At 42.0% G+C, this 19,840-nt stretch overlaps 1 protein-coding gene across 1 annotated transcript; it reads left to right on the plus strand.

Annotated features, from left to right (window-relative positions):
- Window positions 1-10,415: 10,415 nt before the first annotated feature.
- On the plus strand, window positions 10,416-11,810 carry LOC110228249 (uncharacterized protein At3g60930, chloroplastic-like). Its single transcript, XM_021025004.1, has 2 exons — window positions 10,416-10,989; window positions 11,071-11,810. The coding sequence occupies exons 1-2, from the start codon at window positions 10,416-10,418 to the stop codon at window positions 11,808-11,810; spliced, it is 1,314 nt and encodes a 437-aa protein (XP_020880663.1).
- Window positions 11,811-19,840: the final 8,030 nt, after the last annotated feature.

Raw genomic sequence — 19,840 nt, forward strand, 5'->3', positions numbered from 1 at the left:
GTGGTGTGGGTTCTTTGTGGGATGGGGTGTGTTGTTTTAATATCTTAAACTTTGCTACGTATGATAACTACCATATGGACCTCCTACAATGTCTTACTCAGCGGAGGAGTTCTTTCGCCTATTTGTCTAACCTTATTTTTTCTCATCCTCTCTATTTGGGCTACTGTTGAACAGATTACAAGTGTCAAGTTACTTAGTGATATTGGTTTTAAGACCAAAGTTTGCCTCGATGATGCTCTGGAAATCCTGGAAGCTTGGGTACATTGTGGAGACTCTTTCAAATCAAGGTATGGTTTTGAAGCAATCTCATCTTTGCGCTTTTGTTTTTCAGCAGCACCTCTTATTTTTCTAGATGAATTTTGTGATTTTAATTACATTCCTTGAGCTTCTTTAAGTGGTGTCATTTTAACTTGTTTTCTTTCGACATCATTACGAATAACGAAGTTCTTAAACTAGTGTTCACTGTCGTGGATTGATGGATTATTTACTGCTGATATGTAATATTATGCTGTTGATTTGGTTCTTTTTTAGCACTAAAATATAAGGTCTGATGACATGATAGCTGAGTTCTAAACTTTTCTTTTAAATGCCTTCTATGTGTAAGTACGAACAGAGTCCATGGACTTCAGATAAATTGTCCATATATTTTATTTTAAAATGAGCTGTTTTTCTTTCTAGTCAAGTGTTCGTTTTTCCCTCTTTTTTCACTCCAAAAACTCTTGATGATGATACGAGACTGTCAGTTCTTTGCTGATGCATTCTAACAGCCTACAACGTTGTCTTTAATTTTGCAGCATATCTCAGATTACCAGATTTTACAAATATTTGTGGAATGAAATGGCTGATTCAAAGCAGAAAATTACTGAAAAGCTCCGTACTCTACCATCTGTATTTGTACCACACAAAATTGGAAGTAGGCAGAATGATCTGATAACTGGAATATTCTTGTCACTTGATGATGTATACTGGAATGATTCCGCTGGCGTTTTAGACGAGATAAAAGAGATCAGTTCGAAGATCAGCAGTGTTGTGGAATCATTGCATAGGAAAACATTGTGCAATATTTATCCAGGTCTCCGTGACTTTTTTGTGAATGGGTGTGGAGTACCTGAGACGCCTTCTTTTCAAGAGTACCTTAAAATTCTAGGACAGTTTGCACATTATGTGTCACCTTCATGTGCTGCCAAGGCTGTAAGTTATTTACTTAACTAAATCAGTCTCGTCCTATTTATCTTCAATCTATTTCTTCTTTGCTAAAGTGTTAAGTTTGTGTCTAGGTCTTCAAAATTTTCCTGAAGTGGAGTGATGACTTGAACTCTGGCAAATCTTCGGAAGATGTTGTTCATTTTAAAGAGAGACTTTCAGAACTTGAGTACACTGTGCTTCCTACTGAAAATGATAAGTGGGTTTCCTTACACGATGATGAGAAGTTAAAAAAGAGATTTAAAAAGAAGGATAATAGAAGAGATACGATGAAGAGATTTAAAAAGAAGAGATACGCCTTTCTAAAATTGCATTCTCAAAAACAAGAAAACACTAGAACTATGCACAATTTCCATACACTCAAAGCCAATTCAAAGAAAACTCAACAAATCAGAATACATTGCATTACTAAAAAGCACATTAACATTGATGATCCCTTACCTATTCCCCTAAAGAACAACATCCAACATATTCGTCTCATTTTCTAATTTCTAATAATCAAAACGAAGCAGCTTGACTTGGAATATGTGAATGGCGTTACCTTCCAGACAAGGGAGCGAATTCCAGCATCATCAGGTAAACCTTGGGAAGCTATTTTCCTCAATTCCTTTAAGTCAATCACCTTCTTCGATAACTGGCAATATCCAAATGTAAGTAAATCACAAGAACAATCAATCAAAATGCACAGAGCATGAGCCTTGTTTTGAGAGTCTCTTTCTTTTACTCGGAGACGGAGAGGTTAAAGTTAAACCAAATGTTCAATCTTGCCCCGGTATAGCTGGGTCACGCTCAAAGCGTCGTTTTTCATTTGCCAAATTTGCAGAAAAAATGTTTTTGGCCCAAAAAAAAAAAAAAAAGGAAAGCAAATGTTTTATCAAAATTATATAAAAAAAAGTGATAAGAGAAATTTCTAATAATTATTCTAAATTAAATTATGAAATGATATATTTTTAGAGAAGTATTTTATAATAGAAAAATAAATTTTCAATTACTTGTGGATATTAAAAATACCATAAAATGTCGCTTCGATCTGTTATCAAGAACTCAGAATAACTCTCCTTCAACAACATTTCTGTCCACTTGGTTTGATGTGAGCTCATTAAATCCTCCTATTGTTTTTTTTTGTTTCACCTGGTGAGTTTGTATCATAGTTAGGAGTTAGGACTTCCGTTTGCTTATCTTATTTGGTGATCGAAAATCTATGTAATGTTATCTATCGATTACTAGAATAATTGACACGATGTGAATATTTGAGACCAACAAACCAACGTACCTCCCGGAACACTTTGAAACTAGAGAATGACATGTCTCTAAGGATTTTTAGATGATATGACATTTTATCATTTATTTTTTTTTTGGTAAGAAAGTAAATACTATTTCTTTTTTTTTTTTTTTTTTTTTTTTTTTTTTTTTTGTAAATACTATTTCATTAAAAATGAAAACAGGATAGGTTTATAATCATGGATTACAAACTTATAAGTCATGGTTCCATGAAAAAAAAAAAACTAAAAATATGGAAGCATAATGCAAATTAATACAATAACTTAGTCCATCCGTTCAACTTTAGAAGCCTCGTACTCTCTTTATTTTTGGGTATTGCTCTTGAATTCTGATACTTCACTATCCACTTCTAACGTGCCGAACGTCCACACACGGACTCGGCTAAGTATTCGTGAGCAAATGCGACGAAACATAGACTACTATTCGTCTGTGACAGTCACATTTTCCTTGTGAGTTGTGACATATGTAAAGCACCGAAGGAACTACTTAACCCAAATTAAAGCTATTGACAGGTCACACTTGCCAAAACTATTCGTCTCTGACAAATCACACTTGCCAAAACATCTTTTATCTTATTAATACTCTAAAAATACATTTCAAATACACATTTTAGATAGTCTAGCTTGTATCCCATCCATACCCTCTCTTATACGTCCTTGTATCCAATTCATTTACCTAATTTAACTAGATGTTAACCCGCGGTACACCGCGGGCCTATATTTTTGTTAGAATAATTTTATTTGATGTGATCATTTTCAGTCAAGGTTTAGACCCGTAGATTAATACTTTTTTAAAAATATAGTATGGTTATATTGAAGGATAATGATTGTGTTAATTTATAGTAGGCTAATGATTGTGTTAATTTATTGAGGGAGATTCTGTGTAGGGGGTGCTACATAAGTTCTCTAGAAGAACATGACTTCCAGTTTATCAGACTCATTGGTTTTTACTCGGTTAGTTTGAGAGTTTGTTGTAATGCTTTCATATTAGTCTTTTTTGTAGGGTTCAATTCTCAGATCTTATATGTATGCTATATCATCTGTGTTTTTGAAATAATAATAAAAGAAAGGAATTGTCCGGAAAAAAAAACATCTCCACATAAGAGATATATCAAAAAGGGAGTGGAGCAGGTGACGGAAGGCAAGAACCCGAGGAACCAGGACATGGCGAAGGGTACAGCGGGTGGTGGCAAATCACCAAAACACAAGATTGATAAATGAAGGTTTTGAGTTGGAATTGTCAAGGACTTGGGAACAAGGCAACTATCGGTTATCTTCGGGACATATGGAAACAACACCGGCCAGATTTTTTATTTCTTTCGGAAACAAAACAATCTTCTTCGTTTATGGAAAAATTTATCGGTCATTTTGGTTACAAAAATTTAAAAATGGTTGATCCGATCGGTTGTAGTGGTGGTTTAGCTCTTTATTACAATAATGATTTTAATGTATCTATTATTTTTGAAAGTAATCGTTTAATTGATGTTGAGGCTGTGGTAAAAGGGAAAACAATACACCTTACTTTTGTTTATGGTGATCCGGTCCCGAAAAATAGAGACCAAGTTTGGGAACGGTTAACACGGATCGGTTTGACTAGGGACACACCCTGGTTTTTAATAGGTGATTTTAATGAGTTACCCGGAAACCATGAGAAAAGAGGTGGTAATTTAAGACATGCGTCGTCTTTTATCCCTTTTAATTTAATAATTCAAAATTGCGGTCTTTTGGAGTTCCCATACATCGGAGATTGGTTATCTTGGCGGGGTTGGCGGGATAAGAAACCAATACGGTGTCGTTTGGATAGAGCTTTAGCTAACGAAGATTGGCATGAATTATTCTGCAATTCTTTCGTTGAATATTTACCAATGGTAGCTTCCGACCACTCGCCGGTGGTAGCTACACTCATGGATAAGGTCCCACGTGGGAAAAGAAATTTTAGGTTTGATAAAAGATGGATTGGGAAGGAAGGATTACTCGAGGCAATTTCAAATGGGTGGAATTCGGACTCTGAATTAGGTGAGGGAAAATTTGTTGAAAAATTGACTAATTGTAGGCGGGCTATTTCGCAGTGGAGGAAAGATTTAACTCCCTATGGACGGCAAACAATTGAAGAACTAAAATCGGAATTACTCGTGGCACAAAGAGTTGATAGTAGACCACGGGAGGAGATTACAGATTTAACATTGCGGTTGAAAGAGGCTTATCGAGATGAGGAGTTGTATTGGCATCAAAAAAGTAGGAGCTTTTGGATGAAACTAGGGGATAATAATTCAAAGTATTTTCATGCACTAACAAAACAAAGACGGGCAAGGAATCGAATAACGGGGCTACATGATGAAAACGGAAATTGGTCTATAGAGGATAAGGATATTCAAAATATAGCGGTGTCTTATTTTAAGGGACTGTTTACTACAACTAAGCCCGAGGCTTTTGAGGAATCCTTGGCAGAAGTTCAAACTCTGATTACGGAACAGATTAATAATTTTTTGACGGCACCTGCAACGGAATGTGAGGTGAGAACGGCTTTGTTTATGATGCATCCGGAAAAAGCGCCAGGCCCTGATGGTATGACAACTTTGTTTTTCCAAAAGGCTTGGGTTACCATTAAAACAGACCTTCTTTTTTTGGTCAACTCTTTTTTAGAAGATGAAATTTTTGATAAACGGTTAGATACAACTAATCTTTGCTTGATTCCAAAAACGGAAAGACCGACACGGATGACGGAATTACGGCCTATCAGTCTTTGCAATGTTGGGTATAAAATTAGATCGAAAATTCTTTGTCAAAGACTTAAGACGGTACTACCAAAACTGATTTCGGAAACACAGTCGGCTTTTGTAGAAGGACGATTGATTTCGGATAATATTCTCATCGCACAAGAGATGTTCCATGGGTTGAGAACTAACCCTTCCTGTAAAGGAAAATTCATGGAAATTAAAACGGATATGAGTAAGGCTTATGATAGGGTGGAATGGATTTTCATAGAGAAGGTTTTAAGAAAATTGGGTTTCTGTGAAAAATGGATTAAATGGATAATGTGGTGTATTACAACGGTCCAATATAGAGTTCTCCTTAATGGACAACCTAGAGGACTAATAGTACCAGAGAGGGGTTTACGACAAGGAGACCCGCTCTCACCTTATTTATTCATCCTTTGCACAGAAGTGCTAATTGCGAATATTCGGAAAGCTGAACGGGGAAAATTAATTACAGGTATCAAAGTAGCAAATGCAAGCCCTTCGGTTTCACATCTGTTATTTGCGGATGATAGCTTATTTTTTTGCAAGGCCAACAAGGATCAGTGTGAGGTAATTTTGGGAATTTTAAAGAAATATGAAGCGGTCTCGAGACAGCAGATTAATTTTTTAAAATCCTCGATTCAGTTTGGACATAAGGTAGATGATGATATCAAGGATGAAATCAAATCTACCTTAGGTATCACTAATATCGGTGGTATGGGTTCTTATCTTGGATTGCCGGAGAGCTTAGGAGGATCCAAGACAAAAATCTTCTCTTTTGTTAGAGAGAGACTACAAACAAGGATTAACGGATGGTCGGCAAAATTTTTATCAAAAGGGGGAAAGGAAGTGATGATTAAATCGGTAGCTGCGGCATTACCAACTTATGTTATGTCATGCTTCAGACTACCTAAAACAATCACTTCTAAACTTACTAGCGCAGTTGCTAATTTTTGGTGGAGCTCAAATGGTGATTCCAGAGGTATGCATTGGATGGCTTGGAATAAATTGTGCAATAGCAAATCGGAAGGGGGTTTAGGATTTCGGAATGTTGACGATTTTAATTCAGCTTTACTTGCAAAACAATTATGGCGGTTGATTACGGCTCAAGATTCTCTTTTCGCAAGGTGTTTAAAGGACGATATTTTAGGAAATCCAATCCTTTGGAAAATATAAAATCATATTCTCCATCATATGGATGGCGGAGTATATGTTCAGCTAGATCTCTGGTTAATAAAGGACTTATTAAAAGAGTCGGATCTGGGACATCCATCTCGGTTTGGGAGGATCCCTGGATTCCAGCTCAATTCCCGAGACCAGCAAAAAGTAATGGTTCAGTAGCTGAACCATCTTTAAAAGTTAACGATCTTATAGATCGTCGGACGAACTTTTGGAATATTGATCTCTTAAGAGCGATCTTTGATCCAGAAGATGTCGCGCTAATAAGCGCCATACACGTGGGTGCGCCAACAAAGGAAGACTCTTTGGGTTGGCATTTTACAAAATCCGGAAAATATACAGTCAAATCGGGATATCATACCACTCAGTTAGAAAAGCTGGAGACCAATTTAACCTTTTTTGGCCCTGATATCAACTCGTTAAAAGCACATTCTTGGCAAGTGCACTGTCCACCTAAGATACGCCACTTCTTGTGGCAAATCTTAACAGGTTGTGTACCGATTACGGAAAATTTGCGGAGAAGAGGAATTGATTGTGACACGGGCTGTGCAAGATGTGGCGCACCTGAGGAAACGATCAATCATACCCTCTTTCAGTGTCATCCGGCACGACAGATTTGGGCGCTTTCACAGATTCCTACGGCTATTGGGATTTTTCCCACAGAATCTAATTTTGCGAATTTGGATCACTTATTTTGGAGAATACCTTCAGAATTTGATTCGTCAGCCTTCCCGTGGATTATCTGGTATATTTGGAAAGCAAGGAACGAAAAAATCTTTGAAAACATAGATAAAGACCCAATAGAGGTATTACGATTAGCGGAAAAAGAGGCACAATTGTGGCAATCAGCTCAAATTGAGCTCCATAATGAAAATCATGGTTATGTGGATTTGGTAAATCGAATTCGAGTGAGGGATGTTTCACTTGACTCGAATTATTCCGGATACCGTTATTTTGTGGATGGATCATGGAAAGAAAGTGACAAGTTCTCCGGTACAGGGTGGTTCTGTACATCGTCAAATGGAGAGCCGCCAACCATGGGAGCTGCGAACCTCCGTAGAAGTCTATCTCCACTACATGCCGAAGTCGAGGCCCTTCTATGGGCGATGAAGTGTATGATTGGTGCAGATAATCAAGAGGTAGCATTCTTTACAGACTGTTCAGACCTGGTGAAGATGGTGTCTTCTCCAACCGAATGGCCGGCGTTTTCAGTGTACTTGGAGGAATTTCAGAGCGACAAGCAGGAGTTTTCATCTTTTTCTTTATCTTTAATTTCTCGTAGGGCTAATGTTAAAGCGGATAATCTGGCACGAAAAGTTCGTACAGAACCGCTTCATATCACCTATGTAAATAACATTCCTCAAGAATGGCTCTTTTGAGCTTTAATTAATTTCGGATGACAAAAAAAAATAGTATGGTTATATTTAATTTAATACTGTGCATATATGAAAATACTAAATCGGTATTTACACAAATTTAGTTTTATTATCGCAAAATTGGTAACATCGTTAATAAATATTAATCATAGGATTAATTTTGATTTAGTCAATATTCGAATAACTTGTATGTAACTTCATAAATCTATATATTTAACATGACACATCATTTTTAGTCAACATAACACGTATCATATGTTGAGGTTAAATTCTTAGAAGTAAAAATACATATAGTATAATAAAACAATACAATGTTCTTTTATTTATTATCTGTCTTTTTTTCTATTCATTCTTGACTTCAGTTACTCCAATCCTATATATAAAAGAAGGTTATCTCTCTCCATCTATTTGACACGTCAGCATTTATTTGACTGCCACGTGTCATAAAGTTTTTTTTTTTGTTTTTTTTTTCTCAAATAAATCACAATGCTTAGCATTACCACGTAACCTTCGATTCACCTTCTGCCGTTTCTTTTCCGCCTCCATTACTCTCAACCTGCAGTTTGACTGATGAAGAGATCGATTTCGTTCGCGATTCGTTGCCTCGATGTGAGGTATAACAAAATCTCTCCTGCCCAAAGATTCTATTTTTGCATTGTTTTTACTCTTTTGGAATTTTCAAAATCAGGAAGCTTTCTGTGATTATCTTCGAAGACTTGATTATTCTGACATTGAAGTGTATGCCATTTCAGAAGGATCAGTTTTTTTCCCTTGAAGTTCCTTTACTCAGAATTGAAGGTCATGTTGTGAGTTTATTATATCTTTCTGACTGTCTCTAACTATCATAATTGAAATGATCAGTTTATGATTTCTCTTGTGCTTACTTAGGTGTTGCAATTGTTGGAAACTCCATTGCTTAATCTCATCAATTACGCATCTTTGATTGCTACAAATGCAGCAAGACATCGATTCGGACGGAAACGAAATTGGCTCCGAGTAATTGAGATTGTGAATTGAAATCTGCCTCTTTGGATTTCTTCAGTCTCTCTAAACCTTAATCTTCGTTCTCCCAGTTTCGAAATTCAAGTTCCAAGGTTTGCATCGGTATTTTATGTTCCCTCTGATTTTCGATGCGACTTCTTTTTGTTCGGATTAGTGATGGGATATTTGCTTGCTTTTTATGTGGGTTTTGATTCGTTTTTGGTTTCTGAGAGGAATGGTTCAAAAGTTTTTGTGAGTTGATTTGAAAGTTTGATAGTTTACTTGGGTATTGTTGTTTTTGTCGCCACTAGGTTCAACTTTGAAGAAGCTAAATGTCCTTAATTTGTGAAGGAGGAGACCCTAAGGGCACCACTCACTCACTGAAGCTGGAAATTTCAAGTGGAGCTGTGTCAAGGAAAAAAAACATAAAAGGCAAATCAATCGCCGCAGGGGAACGAACGTTCCATATGTAGAGCTTTGTCGTTACACCGTTTGTCACTTCTTCTCCTCATATATTTTTTTAATCTCTGTGGATGTCGGAATCCGCAATACAAGTTTTATGATGTATATCGGATCGTCTAGTCTAGCTAATTCGAACAACAATCGTCAAAAGAAAACAAGAGAGTCAAGTGTGTGTATCTGTTTATTGATCAAGAAAAAAAAGCCTCTCATTACAATGGTTTTTGTCTCCTATTTATAATTACATGATTTGAAACCGAAGTCGCTCGTCAAGCCGCAGATCTCGCCTCCATTATTGCTTCCGTTTCGAATCTTCCCGATCTCGCACATCCCGTACAATCCGCCTTTCATTTAACTCGCGGGATCTCGCCGTTTTACTCGAACTGGGCTTGAACTTATTGGGCCGCTCTTTTCGTCCCCTGGACCGGGCCGACGGCCCATTTCGTCTCACTGATCCACTATCTTTCCGGGCCGGATCCGAACTGCGGGATCCGACACCAACAGTTTGCCCCCCAAGTGTTCCGAAGTATTAACTTCGGGATACTTTAAATAACAAACTCTTCTCGGGCTCGGAGATTTCGTCATTAATTCCGCTTTCCCCGGGATTTGGTTCCTCGACCGAAGTGACGTTTCGAGATCTTTAGGATATAAATTTTCCCGCGGATCGAGGGATTCTTCTCGGGATGAGGGCGGCGTTTCGAGTTCCTAGGGCTTCCATATTCCCGCCAGAGATTCCTATTAATACTTGATTGGACTCTTCGGGTTTTGCACAACCGCTTCAAGCTCGCTCACCTTCGTCGTCTGCTTATTTAAGGTACTGAACCTTCTCCTCTTTTTTCTCTTAACACTCTTCCGATTACGCTTTAGTTCTTGCTACTTAGTTCCGGATTCGTGTTAGTTCACCGCTGTAGATTAGTTCCGTGCTAGATTTAGGCCAGAGATCTAAAAGATTTCTTAGATTTTCAGCCCTCTGCTCCGAAATTGTTCGTTGTTCTTCAACTCCTCCGCCGTGTTCTTGATATTCCGTTGAATCGCAACCGTTTTCCGAAGAACGTCAACCGCTTAGTCTTTCCGGTTTATGGGTTTTCACGAAGATCTTCGAAGTTTGCTCAAGCGTGTTCTTGAGCTGTTCTTGAAATATCTTCCCAAATCCCTGGCGCCAGATCTTGTTTCGTCTCTACATCTTCCCTAATTACGTTATGGCTCCGAAGCGAAGCAGGAAGATCCAGAATGAGACTCATATCATGGAAGGCGAGTTCGGGAAGTATTTTTCTTCGAATCTCGACAATAAAAAGCTGGCTCTGCTGAAAGGTGCCTGCCAGATCCCTCGTCGAGTGTCCTTGATTACTCCAGGTCCGACAGATTCTCCGGAGTCTCCACCTACCGGTCACACTTGCGCTTTTGAAATTTTCTTTTCGGAATGCGGGCTATCTTTTCCGCTTCCCGGCCTTTTAGTCGAATTGATGCACGAGTTCGGAATCGCACTTCCTCAACTATGTCCAAATGTAGTTAGGACCGGCCTGTGCCTCCAGACCCTCGCAGAGGAAAATGGATACCGTATCACGCTATCCGACGTACTCCATCTTTATACAGTAAAGAAGGGGCGAACTCCGGGGACGTTTTTCCTCAGTCCTCGGAGTAAATTCAGAGTCTTCGGGGATTTTCCCGAAAAGGACGAGCAATGGAGAAAGTCCTACTTCTTCTTCGCTGTAGACGAATTTTCTTATGGTCCAAACACGGCTTATTTCGTTCGTGAATGGACTCGTCGTCCCGGTAGATAGCTCTTTAGGTTTTTCACTGCTTTTCACTCGTCTCTTTTTTCTTTCTAATCCGTCAATGTTTTTGCTTTTGCAGCTAAACCTCCGAAGAAAACGCTTTCTCATACTTTTGCGGGACAATTCGTAAAGATTTGCAATAGCAGCGACCTGTCGTGGGAATTGTTCACTTGCGAACGCATCCGGAGTTCGTGTGCTCGAATTGTCTCGCAATCCGACCTCATTTCCTCCACTCCTCCCTCCTCCCCTACTGTCGCCACTAACATGTCTCCGCTTTCCTACCGCGAAGAGAAGAGGCTCCAAAAGGAAAGGGAAAAAGAGAGAGAAGCGAGAGAGAAAGAAGATAAGGCCAGGATGGTGAAGGCCTTGGATGAAGGGAAATCCAGATCTTCATCTGGTAAAGGGAAGAACTCGGGTACCGTAGATCCGATTTCCGAATCGAAGACATCTGATCTCCGTGATCTGAAGAAGGTGTCTTCGGGAAAAGACCTAATCCGGATCTCGGATTCTCGCTCCTCCCGATCTTCTCGGGAAAAAGAAACTTCCGAAGGAGGTCATAGTGCAACCTCCTCAAGGAAACGCAGGAACGAGGAAACTGAAGTTCCTTCCCTCCAACGCAAGAGTCGTTCTCGTCTGAACGACGAGAAAAATCCTTCCGAGGATGCTGGGACCAGTCTGGGATCAAAACCAGAAGAAAAAGAAGATCCACAACGGGCCCCGGAGTCCGACTTGCCAACTCAGCTTCTTGTCCTGCCTTCGCGGGACTCTGAGAACCGGGAATCCGTCCGTCAGGAGATTCCGATCCCCACTGGTAAGTAGAGTGACTTCGTATTTCTATCTCGCTACGAGTTCATTTTGATGTTTTATTTTATTTTAACAGCTCCTCCGAAGTCACCAGCTGATTTCATGAGGAACTTTACTCCTGTTGGGATGAGGATTCCTCCCTTTAGTGACTTGAAGGAGGTCAACAGAGCGAACTACTTTCGCTTCGCTGATAAACTCGGAGAGGTAATTCTTTGAACTCTTCTCCTCCTTTCATAGAAATAAGAACTTTTCTTCCCGTCCTCATGAATCTTCGTTTTGACAGTTAATGCTCGAGTACAACACCACCTTCTCCTGCCACGAGTCCCAGCTCTTTCCTGTTAACGAGCTGGATGGTCTCAGGGCCCGGGTCGCCGAACTCGAAGAAGAAGTTCGTCAACTCAAGGAGATGGAGGAAGAAAATGCCAGGGCGGTGGCAAAGGCAAACGAGATCCGGGAGCGAATGCTGGAGGCCGAAGGTCGCTGCAACCTTCTTGACATTGCCAAGACTGATCTTTCCGAGAAGCTGAAGATCAGGAAGAACCTGTATCTCGAGGCATGTGAAAAGATTACCTCGCTGGAAGCTGAAGTTAAGCGAAGCGAGGAATGGTGCAAGATCGCTGCTGAGAAACGGGACGAGGAGCTCGCAGCAGCAAAAAAAGATGAAAGGTTGAGGCTTCGTGAACTCTATAGCGGACTCGCCTCGAAGCATGAGACCTACTACCAGGCCATCAGTGATAATGAGATTATTGGGACGCGTCTTGCCGAAACTCGGGCGAACCGAGAGCTTCTTGAGGAGATTCTGAAGGGAGAGATTCCGGACTTAAAAGCCGAACTAGAGTCGGTAAAGAAAGACGAGGAAGAGGCTGAGAAGAAAGCTCGCGAGGTAAGCGCTCTCAGACCTCAACCAAATGAGTTCGCTCATCTCTTTGTTGCGACTCCCCCAGAGCCCGTGCAAGAGACATCTCTTCCCGAAGATGATGTCGCCATTGATGAGTTCGGAACTAATAAAGGTTTCATGACTGGCCAGGACTTCGAAGCCGCCGTTCTACCCGAGGAGATGCAGCAAGATCCCGACGTCAAGGGTCAATGATCTGGTTCCGGGGTTGTGATGGCTAGTGCCCCCCTTTGTTGTTTTTATTTTTTAAACCCAAAACCTATTTATCGTTTTTTTTGAAGACTTGAATATTTCCCCTCTATTTTTATATAAGTCCTTTTGAACTTTAAATCCGGAGTATTCGAGAAATTTGAATACCTCGTACGAAAAATTAAGAAATACTTAAGATTTCAACGAGATACGCAAGTTACATGAACTCAGAATTCTTTCTTCAAAGGATAAGGGAAAAATACTAAGAACGAGAGTTAAGTGGGTGTTCTTAATATTAAAAATGAGAATCGGGACTCGGAGTCCGCAGAAATCCCTAGTCTGTGTTGAACCAGACCCTTTTTTGCTAAGTAAAACTTAGGCTTATCTTTCAAGAATGACCAGAGGTCTGAGCTCGGTTTCGAGAAAAAGTAGTTACGAGGTTCTTCTCGGTTTCACAGATTGCGAGATTATTCTCGGCTTCTTTGAAAGATGTTTAGAAGAATATAAACATTTTATTTGATTTAGAGACTGCACTCGAAGTTCGAGCTGCCTACGTACCCAAAGGTGGGGATCAAGTCTATCGTAGTTCGATTTACAATAATGAAAATAATAAAATACTTAAATAAAGTATCTCTTCAGATGAATGGAATTCCAAGCTCTTCGGACTGCTTTTCCTTCCATGTTTTCAAGGCGATAAACTCCGTTGCGAACTACCTGAGTAATTCGATAAGGACCTTCCCAGTTAATACCTAGCTTTCCAGCTCCATCTTCGGTAGTATTTTGCTGAACTTTGCGCAATACCAAGGTTCCAACGTCGAAGTGTCGACTTCGGACAGTCGAATTATAGTATCGAGCTGCGGCATTCTTGTAATTTTGCATTCGAATCAAAGCTCGATCACGCCGCTCCTCAATGGTATCAATAACGTCAACCATCATTTCGCTATTTGCTGCCTCGTTCTGCGGGTTATTCATCCGTCTCGGACTTGGCACAAATATTTCAGCAGGGATTACAGCCTCCATTCCATAAACTAATGAAAATGGTGTTTCACCTGTTGCACGCCTAGGAGTAGTGCGAATTGCCCAGAGAACACTTTGTAGTTCATTAAACCACGCTCCTTTGTGCGACTTAAGTTTTTTCTTCAAAGTGGACAAAACAGTTTTGTTCATTGCTTCAGCTTGACCATTACCCTGCGGGTAACGAGGCGTTGATCGACTGAGTCTGATTTGCCATTCTTCGCAAAAAGATTCGAATTGCCGCGAAATGAATTGAGGTCCGTTATCAGTAACGATCTCGTATGGCAAACCGTGCCTACAAATGATGTCCTGCCAAATGAATTTGCGAACTTGAACCTGAGTTATGTTTACGTAGGCTGCCGCTTCTACCCACTTCGAGAAATAATCGGTAAGAACCAGGACAAATTTCACCCCGCGCGTAGAAACATGAAGAGGCCCAATAATATCCATAGACCATTTCATAAACGGATAAGGCGAAGAGACTGATGATAATGGCTCGGTGGGTTGGTGAATTGAAGGTGCGTGCTTCTGGCACTGCTCGCATTTCCGCGCATACTCCTCGCAATCCGCGATTAATGTGGGCCAGAAATATCCGTACTTTCTTACTTTATAGGCCAAAGAGCGACCTCCGGAGTGATTTCCGCATACTCCGTCATGAATCTCTTTCACCACAGTACGGACCTGCTGTCCGAAAATACAGATCATGTCAGGACCCGAGATGCTTCTTCTGTAGAGGATGTCGCTCGAAATGCAGAAACGAGCACTTTTAGCTTTCAGTCTCCGTGCCTCCCACTTATCCGTGGGGAGAGTACCATTAAGGATGTATTCTCTGATGGGTATCCGCCAGTCTACCCCCTAATTCGGAAGCGGTAGCGCTGGTGGTACTGGTTCCGGATTTAGCGGTGTTCCGATTAGTGATTCTACTTCGGAGTTCTGCTCAGTCTCCTCGACCCTTTGTGGTTCTTGTTCCACACTCATCCTTCTTTGCATAGACCGTGTAGTCACGAAGTTCAGCTCTCCGGTGGCTATACTGGGATGTTCAATTACTTCGACAGGGATCATTCGGCTCACTGTTACTTCGGAACTCGACGCCAACGCCGCCAACGCATCTGCCGCTGAGTTCTCACTTCGCGGAATTCTAGCGAGTTCGAAACTTAGAAACTTTTTACTCAATTCCTGAACCTTAGCGAGGTAAGCTTCCATTCTACCATCTTTTGCTTCATAATCACCGGAAAATTGATTAGCAACGAGCTGCGAGTCGCAAAATGCCCGTAATTTTGTGACACCTATCCCAACCGCTAGACGAAGTCCTGCAAGGAGAGACTCGTACTCCGCCTCGTTATTCGACGCATTAAATGCGAGACGAAATGACTGTTCAATTACCTCACCATACGGGGATTGTAATCGGATACCGATCCCGGAACCCTGTTTTGAGGACGCGCCGTCCACATGAAGTATCCAAGGTCCTTCATTTTCTTTGACTTCCACGGAGTCCAGAGGTAGTTCGATCAGAAAATCTGCGAGGACTTGAGATTTCAAGCTTGTCCTTATTCGGAACTGGACATCATACTCGCTTAGCTCAATTGCCCATTTAACCAATCTTCCTGACTGACTCGGACTATGCAAAATTGCCCTTAAAGGTTGCGTGGTTAGGATAATAACCGTATGAGATTGAAAATACGGTCTTAGTTTCCGAGCCGAAGTAATTACTGCCAGAGCTAGCTTTTCTATCATCGGATATCTTGACTCCGCTCCCGAAAAAGACTTGCTTACATAGAAAATCGGTCTTTCCTCGTTCCGATCCAATCGCACTAACACTCCACTTACTGCGCTGTCGGAAACCGATACGTACAAGAAAAGCTCTTCTCCGAACTCGGGTTTCGCTAACACAGGAGGTTTGGACAAATAATCTTTTAGATTTTTGAAAGCCTTTTCGCAATTCTCATCCCAGATGAAATTCTTGTTTGCTTTTCGGAGCAGATCATAGAATGGAAGACACCTATCGGTTGACCTCGAGATGAACCGGTTCAAGGCTGCTATCCGCCCTGTGAGTCGCTGAACTTCCCGGATGTTGCGAGGCGAAGTCATTGCCAGAAAAGCGTTCAACTGTCGCGGATTAGCTTCGAGTCCCCGCTCTGTGACAATGTAACCCAAAAACTCTCCCGAAGGAACTGCAAAAGTGCACTTGGTCGGGTTCAGCTTCATTCCGAACTTATTCAAAATTGCGAAGCACTGCTCTAGATGCTCAATATGCGAAGTGCTTGATATTGACTTTACCAGCATATCGTCAATATACACTTCCATCGTTTTACCGAGGAGATCTTTGAACATCATATTCACCAACCGTTGATAAGTGGCTCCGGCATTTTTCAACCCGAACGGCATGACTATATAACAGTAAGTTCCACGGTCCGTGATGAAAGCTGTCTTTTCCTGATCTTCCGGATTCATCAAAATCTGATTATACCCGGAAAAAGCATCCATAAAGGACATCATTTTGTGGCCCGTAGTTGACTCCACAAGTCGGTCGATGTGCGGAAGTGGGAAACTATCTTTAGGATAGGCTTTATTGAGATCGGTAAAATCTACGCAAACCCGCCATTTCCCATTTTTCTTCTTGACTACAACAGGGTTCGCCAACCAGTCCGGACATTTGACCTCGCGAATCAAACCGGCATCGAGCAGGCGCTGAACTTCGGCATTTACCGCCTCGGCTCGGTCTGGACCTAGTTTCCTGCGCTTTTGTTTTACTGGCTTGAAAGTCGGGTCAATGTTGAGCTCATGCGAAATGACCTTTGTATCGATCCCAGTCATCTCCTCAATTTTCCAGGCGAAGGTTCTTTGATTCCTTTTTAGGAAAGTTATCAGTTCGGCTCGGAGTGTTTCGCTTAATCCCGCTCCTATTTTCACAGTTTGATCTAGATACTCCTCATTAACTACCACTGGCTCCACGAGGTCACTGCTTATTTTTTTGACGGGATTTGCAGGCACCTCGAGCTGTGGTTGCTATTGAATTTTAAGCTTATGACTGGACATGTAACACATCCTCGCAGCTCGCTGACTTCCCAGGATTTGCTTCGCTCCGGACTTCGTAGGGAATTTCAAGCATTGATGATACGTTGAAGGTACTGCTTTCATCTCATAAATCCAGGATGTTCCCAAGATAACATTATAAGCAGCCGGACGATCGAACACCGTAAACTCAGTCATTTTGACTATGCCTTCTGCGCATACCGGGAGCACAATCGTTCCTAATGACATTGAAGTTTCGCTAGTAAAGGAAACCAAAGGCGATGGTGGCCCCCTTATATCTCGCTTCGATATCCCCATTCTTGTCAAAGTATCGAGGAAGATTAAATCCACCGAATTCCCAGTATCAATGAGAACCCGAGATACTTCGCAATGCGCAATATCGAGTGTTATGACCAGAGCGTCATCGTGTGGTTTGTCAAGTTGACTGGTTTCGCTTTCGGAGAATGTTACTTCGGGTAACTGTTCCTCAGTAAGCCTGGCCTTCTTGATAATCGGGGGGGTTGCCCTCCGTTCGTGTTGCTTGATTGCACTTATGGAATCCCGAAAGAGCTTAGATCCCCCCATAATCACCTGGATTTGCTTCTTCGGTCCTTTAAAAACATCAGGGGACTGGATCCTTTTGGTTTTCTTGCTGGGAGGAGACGGTTCCTCTGTTGGTACTGTACGTTCCGACGGATGAGTTGGTTCGAGCTCCGAAACGTCGATTTCGGCTATTTCCCCAGATGCGAACTTGGCAGCCAGTAACCTTCCTAGAGCCTTGCAATCTTTCGTAGCATGCCCATTGACTTTGTGGATCTCGCAGTAGGCGTTTGGGTCACGAATCCACTTGTTACTCGGGAAAGCGCCGTTTTTGCTTTTTGGCGAGAAAGACTGCTTCGCAGGCGAATTCTTCGGAGAAACCTTTGGCTCCTCCCGACCTACTGAGAATGTGCTAGCTCCAGGCTTTCGAACTTCAGGTTGAACAGGCTTCTTCTGAGGAAGAAGTTGAGCAGGTTTTGGAGCTGCCTTGAACTTTTTTGCTAGAGCGGCCCGCTCTTCTTCCGCGTTTATCCAGTTCGTTGCCCGATGGAGGGCGTCTTGAATAGTGGCTGGTCGGTTAACAACCAACTCTTCCCGGAAACGGGATTCGTGCCATAAACCATTCTTGAGTGCAGCAATTGCTGCGGAATCAGACAGGTTTGGGATCTGGACCATAATCTCTTTAAAGGAGGTGATGTAAGTCCGGAGCGGCTCTCCGGCTCCCTGTGAGAGGTTCCACAGCTGGGCATCAGTTACATCGCTCTTGATGAAGTATCCGTACTGCATGATGAAAGCAGTGGATAGTTGCTTGAAGCTATCGATCGATCCTTCTTCTAGTTGAGTAAACCAGGTCAAAGCCGGCCCGGATAGGTTCTCGGCGAAGAGCTTGCATAAGCCTGCGTCTACTTCGTTGGGCTCCAAATGTACCCGACCTGCGGTCACCTGAAAAGACGCTAAAAATTCTTTGGGATCTCCCTTACCATCGTACCCCGGAAGTTTTACCTTCCTTTGGTCTCGAATTCGCAGGGCTACAATTCGTGGAGTAAAAGGAGTCCTTCTCGTCTCCTCGATCACTCTATCGACTTCGGGAGCCGAACTGGTGGCTTGGTGAACCCTCGAACTCATTTCCCGAATCTGATTTTGTAAGCTCTGGATTTCCGGGCTGAATGGAAGGTGAGGCGGATGGGACTCGGTTTGAGGATGGCGCGGGGTGCTGCCAAGATGAATGGGGAGAGGTGTTCTGGATGGAACAAAAGGACCGCCGGCCGAATTTGGAGGTGCTTGAGCCTGACGGGATCCATCTCCAGGTTCACTCTGAGAGCCAAGAGGCAAAGAAGATGGGAGTGCGTTGTTCGGGGAAAAGAGTCTAGGATCTTGAACCTCCGAAACGTTTGGACCATGAAAGTCCAAATGGCCGCGAGGTCCGCTGGTCCGCAAAGTTCCTGCAAGAAATGTATCAACCCGATCCGCATAAGCATTATGGGCTGACCTGATTTCGGAACAACTCGCTGTGAGGACTGCGATTTGGCTGCCGCTTTGCTCTTCAAATGCTGAAAGCTTCTCAGACAACGCAGTGGTGGCGAGCTGCTGCTGGTCGGTCTTCTCGGACAGATCTTTAAGCAACTTCTTGATCTCGTCGAGGACTGAAGCCGGATCCGCTACGTCTGACATCTTTCCGATTGATATTCTAGAGTAAAAGACTAGAAATCCCCTCCTTCTAGCGCCAAATTGTGGATGTCGGAATCCGCAATACAAGTTTTATGATGTATATCGGATCGTCTAGTCTAGCTAATTCGAACAACAATCGTCAAAAGAAAACAAGAGAGTCAAGTGTGTGTATCTGTTTATTGATCAAGAAAAAAAAGCCTCTCATTACAATGGTTTTTGTCTCCTATTTATAATTACATGATTTGAAACCGAAGTCGCTCGTCAAGCCGCAGATCTCGCCTCCATTATTGCTTCCGTTTCGAATCTTCCCGATCTCGCACATCCCGTACAATCCGCCTTTCATTTAACTCGCGGGATCTCGCCGTTTTACTCGAACTGGGCTTGAACTTATTGGGCCGCTCTTTTCGTCCCCTGGACCGGGCCGACGGCCCATTTCGTCTCACTGATCCACTATCTTTCCGGGCCGGATCCGAACTGCGGGATCCGACACCAACAATCTCCATTATGCTTCCCCAAGTAGAACCTAAATAGCAAAACCTCTTTAGCTATTCACGTTCGATTAAATTTTGTATGTTATTCTTCTCTCTTCTTCGTTTTTGTTTCTTAGATTAAGTTTCACTTTTTCTATCTAAAAGTTGGTTTGATTGATCAGGTGACGTTTAAGGAAGCGGACACAGCGATGAGGGCGTGTCAGAATATGAATCCTTAAAAATGATTCAAGATTCTT

Source organism: Arabidopsis lyrata, assembly GCF_000004255.2.
Source record: "Arabidopsis lyrata subsp. lyrata unplaced genomic scaffold ARALYscaffold_5, whole genome shotgun sequence".
In the NCBI taxonomy this organism is placed as follows: Eukaryota; Viridiplantae; Streptophyta; class Magnoliopsida; order Brassicales; family Brassicaceae; genus Arabidopsis; species Arabidopsis lyrata.